The sequence below is a fragment of the Mustela nigripes genome, chromosome 11 (assembly GCF_022355385.1).
Source record: "Mustela nigripes isolate SB6536 chromosome 11, MUSNIG.SB6536, whole genome shotgun sequence".
In the NCBI taxonomy this organism is placed as follows: domain Eukaryota; kingdom Metazoa; phylum Chordata; class Mammalia; order Carnivora; family Mustelidae; genus Mustela; species Mustela nigripes.
This window is the reverse complement of record NC_081567.1, coordinates 16,896,327-16,903,848: the sequence shown is the minus strand read 5'-3', so window position 1 is coordinate 16,903,848 and position 7,522 is coordinate 16,896,327. Positions and strand designations below refer to the sequence as shown.

General features: G+C 52.5%; 1 protein-coding gene and 1 long non-coding RNA gene across 23 annotated transcripts in view; one reads left to right on the top strand and one right to left on the bottom strand.

Moving 5' to 3' along the window:
• The window catches only part of ATXN2L (ataxin 2 like), a 12,656-nt gene extending 11,744 nt beyond the window's left edge, over positions 1–912 (bottom strand). For 5 of the 22 annotated variants that reach the window (XM_059415029.1, XM_059415031.1, XM_059415024.1 and 2 more), the window contains exon 1: positions 576–909. In XM_059415029.1, coding sequence (XP_059271012.1) covers positions 576–874 — 299 coding nt within the window. In that variant the 5' untranslated portion in view covers positions 875–909. Of the gene's footprint in view, positions 1–575 lie in introns of all 22 variants that reach the window. The other 17 variants (XR_009406990.1, XM_059415015.1, XM_059415023.1 and 14 more) reach the window with 7 other exon arrangements.
• Positions 913–1,233: 321 nt separating this feature from the next.
• LOC132026778 (uncharacterized) lies at positions 1,234–3,677 on the top strand. The gene is made up of 2 exons (XR_009406991.1): positions 1,234–2,142; positions 3,039–3,677. It is a non-coding gene; the product is annotated as an uncharacterized LOC132026778 (long non-coding RNA).
• Positions 3,678–7,522: the final 3,845 nt, after the last annotated feature.

The following is a 7,522-nucleotide window of genomic DNA, read 5'->3' as shown; positions in this document are numbered from 1 at the left end:
GGCCCGCAGCCGTCCGGGCCCGCAGCCGTCCGGGCCCGCAGCCGTCCGGGCCCGCAGCCGTCCGGCCGGCCCTCCTTCCGCCCCCCGCGCCCCCTCCTCCTGGCCGGAGCGCGGAGGACGACGTAGCCACCCGCTCCCAAGTCCCTCCCTCCCCATTGGCCAAACTGTGGGCCGCGCGCCCCCCTCCATTGGCTGCGGCCGGGGCCCCCTTCCCGCCGCTGACTCCCCATTGGCTGCGGCCGGGGACCGCGAGCCCCTTCGCGGTAATGGAGCCGGGGACCCCGAGCCTCGTCGCCCCCCCGATCCTCGTTCGGACGGCGCTGGCGGGATGCGCCCCGCCTGCCCGCAAGGCCGGAGCCCCGGGGCCCGACGAGGGCCAAAGGGCCCGGTGGCAGCCCCGGGACCCTTTCCCTCTGACCGGTCAGGACCCGCGGGGACCCGGCCCCAGCCTCCCGGGGGCTCCCCAGTCCGCCCGGCGCCCCGCAGAGGGGGCCGGGCCAGGTTCCCGCCTCGCGCGGCGTCCCCCGGGTCCCGGCCGCCGGGCCGCCCCGCGCCGCCCCGCAGCCCGTCCTCACCTGGCGCTGCCGACGGCCGCCGCCCCCGGCCTCTCCTGATGCTGCGGCTGCGGCGGGGGCTGCGGCGCCCCGATGCCCTCGGCTCCCCGGCGGGGCCCGCTCCCGGCGGCGGCGGCAGGCCCCAGGCAGGGCGAAGCGGCCGCGGGAGGCCCTGCGGGAGCCGAGGTGGGGGCCAGGGGCCCCGCGAGGCCGCCGTTGGGAGGGCTGGCGCCCCCGGGAGGCCGGCGGGCCACGGCCTGGGGCGTGGGGGGCGGCGGCTGGGGCTGGGAGGTCTGCTGTGGCGGCTGAGGCTTCAACATGATGGCAGCGTCCGGACGGGGGGTCGGGGGGCGGGAGGGAGAGCGGAGCCGGGGCGCGGCCCCCGCGGGAGAGCGCGGGCGGCGAGGGGGCCCGGGGAGCCGGGGACCCGCCGTTGGCGGGCGGGGGGGCGGCCCCGCGAGGTCGGGGGTGGAGGGAGAAGACCGCGGCGCGAGGCAGCGCCGCGAGGCGGAAGGGGAGGGGGTCTCGCGGCCGGAGGAAAGCGAGAGGGCGCGAGCCGGCCTGGCGCGCGTGCGCGTCGCCGGGGAAAGGGGAGGAGGCGGCGCGCGCGGGCGGGAGCTCCCGGCGGGGGAGGGGCAGGGCGGAGGGAGCGGCGGCGCCGGACGGCCGCGCGCGCCGGGGCGGTTGGCGCCGCGCAGGAGAGGAGAGCGGGAGAAGAGGCGACTCTCGCGCCCCGGCCCTGGGCGGGGAGAAGGAGCAGCGCGGGCGCTCACGCGCGCCGAAGATTTAGGGTCTCTAGGTCTCAAGCAGCCCCAGAGGTGGGCGGCCGCTGGCGCTTCACAATGAGCGTGTGAAGCGCCGGGGGAGGAGCCGAAGTAGCCGCGAGGAAGGAAGAGCCGGCCGCCCCGCCCCCGCCGGTGGCGTAGCGCCGGGATACCTCCGCGGTCGGGTGATTTGGCGCACGCAGCGTGCGGTTCCTCCGCCAGGCGGGCGCCCGTGGGCGGAGTCTGACTGCAAAGAAATCCCGGCTCTAAACACGCGACTGCGCCGTCGGTCTTCTGGCGGGTTTCAGGACACGCTCCTGTTGACCTTGTGTGCTTCGTAGGAAAGGCTGATGGGCGTTACAGTTCCCGGTTTGAAACTCTGCATGTTGCAGGTAAATCTGTGCTAAACCCGAAATCATTGTAAGCTTCAGTGGTTTCTCCATGCCCCAGGATGAACCCTTCAACTGTGCTCGCAAAGAAGCTGAGGACACAGTACCTAAGGTCTGATTGAGATTCTTCACTCAGCTCTGCAACGAAGCCAGCCTTCACGCATCCAAAATCACTTGGGCATTAGGACATGAAGCTGGATGCAATGGGCACGACCGTACTGCAGCCTCTTCCTGCCCTCCCCAAGTGCCAGCTAGAGGCAGGCTCCGGCGATTAGATGAGATCTACTAGGTCACCACAGGGCACCATGAGAGCGGAGGGGAGAGACCCCGAATCCAGCGCTGGGTGATGAATTTCTAGGCGGGGGACGTGACCAATCAGGAGAAGGTCAGCGTGCCAGAAGTATAAAAGTGGTTGGAATAGATGAGGCTGGAGAGGTAAGGACCCTGGGACTTGATTTTAGAGAGACTTGGACATGGTCCTCTAAGTCCTGGGGAGTCTTTCTCCGCCCGCAAAGAGGTCAGATTTGCATTTTTAGAGATTACTCTGCCGTGAGAAGAAGGGAGTAGAGCAGTGATGAGTCTGGGTTCTTAATCACAGTGAAACTTCCAATAGCTCCGTCTCCCTTGGCTCCAGGCATTAGCATTGGAACCCTTCCCAAACCTCTACCACAAACCCCGACATACGTAGGTCTTACTTTATAGGAAGTATTCCTTCAATCCTCTCTCACTCCAGGCTTCTATGCTCCTTTTAGGCTTGGCCCGAAAATTTACCCCCACCTCATTCTAAGAGCTCATTTAATTCTTTCTTCTTGCTTCTGTCAGCTCCCTGTGGGTTGGGATCTCACTGTTACTGTTCCAGCAGTACCTAGCACAATGCGGGTAGTCCATCAAATCCTTGTGACAGGGGCTCCTGGGTGGCTCAGTGGTTTGGGCCTCTGCCTTAGGGTCAGGTCGTGGTCTCAGGGTCTTGGGATCGAGCCCCGAATTGGGCTTTCTGCTCGGCGAGGTGCCTGCTCCCCCCATCCCCTGCCTGCTTCTCTGCCTAGTTGAGATCATTCTCTGTGTCAAATAATCTAAAATTTAAAAATGAAAAATCGTTGTGAAGAGAATGGATTTGAGTGGTGTCTTAAAGACCATGTCTCCTGGATGCCTAAGTCACACAATTCAGCGTTCTCCTGGGACTCCCGCCACCCATGTGCCCTGCCACCTCATTCTGGGTGCTTTTTCTCCCCCACTCACATTTTGCTCCGACCCTCAAATTCTAAGTTTTAGCCTCACGAAACTCCCACTTCCACGACACACTTTGCTCATTTTCAACTCTTCTCTTACAGGTGCTATTTCTTCACTTACCTTCTCATTCTTCAAGGTCAGGGGTCAGGCCTTTTGAACATCCTGTTACTGACTCGCTCCTCCAGGCTCCCCGAACACTGGGCTGGTTTTGCTCGTACGAAGTCTGCGGTTCTAAAGGGCAGGGATTATATTTACCCATTTTCCTGTCCTTCTGGAGCTCTAGAGCTCAGTGGCTGGCACGCGTCACTCAAATCGTTTGGTAAATGAATGGAATGTTGTCTTATACGCAATTCAGAAATTATATATATCACCGTCATTTGATATGGACTGATTTCCAGGATATATTATTAAGTGAAGAAAGCAAAGTTTATAGTCTGAGCTATGCTACCTCTTGTTCAAGCAATAAGGGAAAATAAGGAAACAAACGTATCTGCAAATTTTGGCAAAGAAAAACACAACAGTGGGTGCCTGGGTGGCTCAGTTGTTTCAAGCGTCTGCCTTTGGCTCAGGCTGTGAACCCAGGAGTCTTGCCCTTGGCTCAGGTTGTGATCCCAGGGACCTGAGACGGAGCCCTGCGTCAGCCTCCCTGCTGATGGGAAACCTGCTTCGCCTCCTTTTACCGCTCTTCCTCCCACCCCCACCGCCCCAGCTCGCTCTCTCTCGCTCTCGCTCTCGCTCTCGCTCTCTCAAATAAATAAATAAACAAATAAGTAAATGAAAATCTTTTTAACAAAAGGAAAGAACAACATAAGTGAAAACTCACACTAATAAAATTGATTCCCTATGAGGGTTCGAGATAAAGGAAGCTTCCTTAGTTGTTGTTTCACATTCTGGTGAAGCAAACAATGCAATACAGACATAAATAAAGGAACCTAACTCTATTTTAGATGAATAAACTCACCCCCTGGAAGGGAGAAAAATAGAACCAATTCAAGTCACTTTTGGGTACCCTCTGTTCTAAAGAAAAGAAGAACTGCAGGGGTGCCTGGGTGGCTCAGTGGGTTGAACCTCTGCCTTTGGCTCAGGTCATGATCTCAGGGTCCTGGGATCAAGCCCCGCATCGGGCTCTCTGCTCAGCGGGGAGCCTGCTTCCCTTCCTCTCTCTGTGCCTGCCTCTCTGCCTGCTTGTGATCTCCATCTGTCAAATGAATAAATAAAATCTTAAAAAAAAAAAAAAAAAGAACCTCAAATCTTGAGTTATCTTAGTAAGTTTGCAATAGTGGTAGCGGCGTGGCAATTCTGGAATTATTCTGAGTGTGGGGATTGAACGTGCGAAGTAAACATACAGATGTTGCTGGGAAGCAGGGAAGAACAAATACAGAATGAAAGACGTGAGCAAGAACTTAGTGGGGCTGGACTGGAACAGGACACATCAGTGTTCTAGGAAAGCTATAGGGGCTGGAAGATGATAGATTGATTGATCTACACATACCTAGCTCTCAGATCTTGGTTTCTAAATATTTCACAGAAAATTCCATGGTCCAAAGGAACCATGGTCCAAAGGAACCAAAGAACCCCTTGAGGGCTGCTTCCTGATTCCAGCTTGGGCGGGAGCAAGGAAGCTACCAGGAGAGTTTGAAATATTTTGTTGTGCCAGAAAATAAGTGCTAAAATAAAGTATTAGGGCATTAAAGAGACATGGGAGCCAGCTTAAAGAGGCTAACTCTGACATAATTGTGTATCACAGTATGGAAGCATAATAATAGATTATAATCCATTGAACAAAAGAAGAATCCATGCATCCAGACTCTTAATAGGTATAAATACGCACGCACACACACATAAAGAGTAGAAACATACAGGAGAAATAACAGGACTGTATTCTTCAAAACTGCTCCAGGGCCCGAAGGATGAAAGTTTGAAGAACTGCTCTAGGTTGAAGAAGGCTACAGTCACTAACAATAAATGAACTGGATCCTGGCCTAGATCCAGAAATGAACTGCTATAAAAGACATTGATGGGGGGTGTGCCTGGGTGGCTCTGTGGGCTGAGCATCCGACTCCGAGTTTCGGCTCAGGTCACGATTTCAGGGCCCACGTGGAGCTCCATGCTCAGTGAGAAGTCGGCTTCCGCCCCTCCCCCCCGTGCACGCACTCTGTCTAAAATAGATAAACAGTTAAAAAAAAAGACATTCTGGGTGAAATTGACGAATTTGTAATATAGACTATAAAACATCCATGATAATTTCCCGAGTGTGATAACTACTTTTAGTTTTTAGTAAAAGTATATTCTTAGTAAATACACATTGAAGTATTACGGGGCAAGGGAATATGATAATCCAACCTGCTCTTTTGTTTTGTTTTTTAAGATTTTATTTATTTGACAGACAGCAATAACAAGTAGGCAGAGAGGAGGAAGCAGGCTCCCTGCAGAGCAGAGAGCCGGATGTGGGGCTCAATCCCAGGACCCTGGGCTCATGACCTGAGCTGAAGGCAGAGGCTTTAACCCACTGAGCCACCAAGACGCCCCTGTGGTGGTCTTTAAATGTCCCTGTAAGTTTGAAATTATTTTCAAAATAAGGAATTTACATATAAATAAGTAAAAATTATTTGATACTCCTAAAGTAAGGGAAAGGAGTAAACCACCTAATTATAGATACTGAACGCCCACAAACTCATTGATAAATTAGGCGAGTAGTTTTCAGCTCTCCAGTGTTCCCTGAGGCAGCACCCTAGTGTTGACTGCATTTTATCCAAGTGTATCTGAGTCATTCCAGTTTGAGGCTCAAATGATACCAGGACCCCATTCACGCAAAACAAGGCCATATTCCTCACTTAAGACACGTCAGAGAGTGTCTGGGACCACAAGAGGGGACATTCCCTATAAAGGTCAACTCGACTGCATCTCCCCAACATGCATCCTACAAGGACAATTTTCCTTCATAAATGCCAAAACATTTTTCTTTTCCTTTTTAAATTTTAATTATTCATTTGAGAGAGCAAGAGAGCACAAGCAGGGGAAGAGGCAGAGAGAGGGGGAGAAGCAGACTCCCCACTGAGCTGGGAGCCCAACACAGGACTTGATCCCAGGATCCGGAGATCATGACCTCATTGATGCTTAACCATCTGAGCCACGCCGGTGCCTCAAAACATTTTTCAAGAAGAGGCCGCATCTGGTAGCAGAAAGAACACAGGCTATGTCCCAGGAGACAAAAATTCTAGCTCTGCCTTTTTCTCTTACTAGTTCTTCCAACTTGAGCAAACCATTGGACCTCTGCGACCCTAGTCTCAGTGTAAAAGGGGAGGCTGGAACAGGCAGAGGAGGGGTCCCAAGCTCAAATGTGTACACGGCAAACCTGCTAAGAAGAGGAGGGGAGCAAGGAGGCACCCGTGACAAATTGGCGAGCGCGCACCTGTCTAAATGGGGGACCCACTTCTCAGCTCCAATCAGCTTCTGCCAGGAGAGCCAGAGATCTTGACATGGAACATTCTCCAAACAGATCGCACTATTAGGCAGCAAAACAAGCCTCAACAAATTCAAAAAGATCAAAGTCATACCGTGCATATTTTCTGACCACAACACCATGAAACTAGAAGTCAACCACAAGAAAAAGTCTGGAAAGAGCACAAATACACGGAGGTTAAATAACACGTTACTAAACGGTGAATAGGTCAAATAAGAAATCAAAGAAGAAATGAAAAAAAAGCTACATGGAAACAAATGAAAACGAAAACACAAAATCTTTGGGCTGCAGTATGAGCAATTTTCAGAGGAAAGTTTATGGTGACACAGGCCTACCTCCAGAAGCAAGAAAAATCTCCAGTAAACAACCTGACCTTATACCTAAAGGAGCTAGAAGAAGAACAACAACAAAACCCCAAATCAGCAGAAGGAAGAAACTAATAAGGATTAGAGCAGAAATAAATGATACAAAAACTAAAAACAAAAACAATAGAACGATCAATGATCTGTTCAGATCTTTGAAAAGATAAACCTCTACCCAAACTCATAAAAGAGAAAGAAAGAGAGAGAGACAGAGAGAGAGAGGGGACGCAAATAAACAAAATCACAAGTGAAAGAGGAGAAGTAACAACCTACACACCACAGAAATACAACAATTATAAGAAAATATTATGAAAAAATATATGCCCACAAATTGGACAACCTAGAAGAAATGGATAAATTCCTGGAAACATATAAACTTCCAAGGGTCCTGGGATCAAGTCACATATCTGGCTCCCCACCCAGCAGGGAGCCTGCTTCTCCATCTCCCTCTGTCCCTCCCCCTGCTTGTGCTCTCTCCCTTTCTCTCTCTCTCTCTCTCAAATAAATAAATGAAATCTTGGGGCTCCTGGGTGGCTCAGTTAAGCGTCTGCCTTCAGCTCAGGTCATGATCTCAGGGTCCTGGGATCGAGCCCGCATCGGGCTCTCTGCTCAGCAGGAAGCCTGCTTCTCCCTCTCCCGCTCCCCCTGCTTGTATTCCCTGTCTTGCTGTCTCTCTCTCTCTGTCAAATAAATAAATAAAATCTTAAAAAATAATAATAAAAAATAAATGAAATCTTGAAAAAAAAGAGAGAAACATATA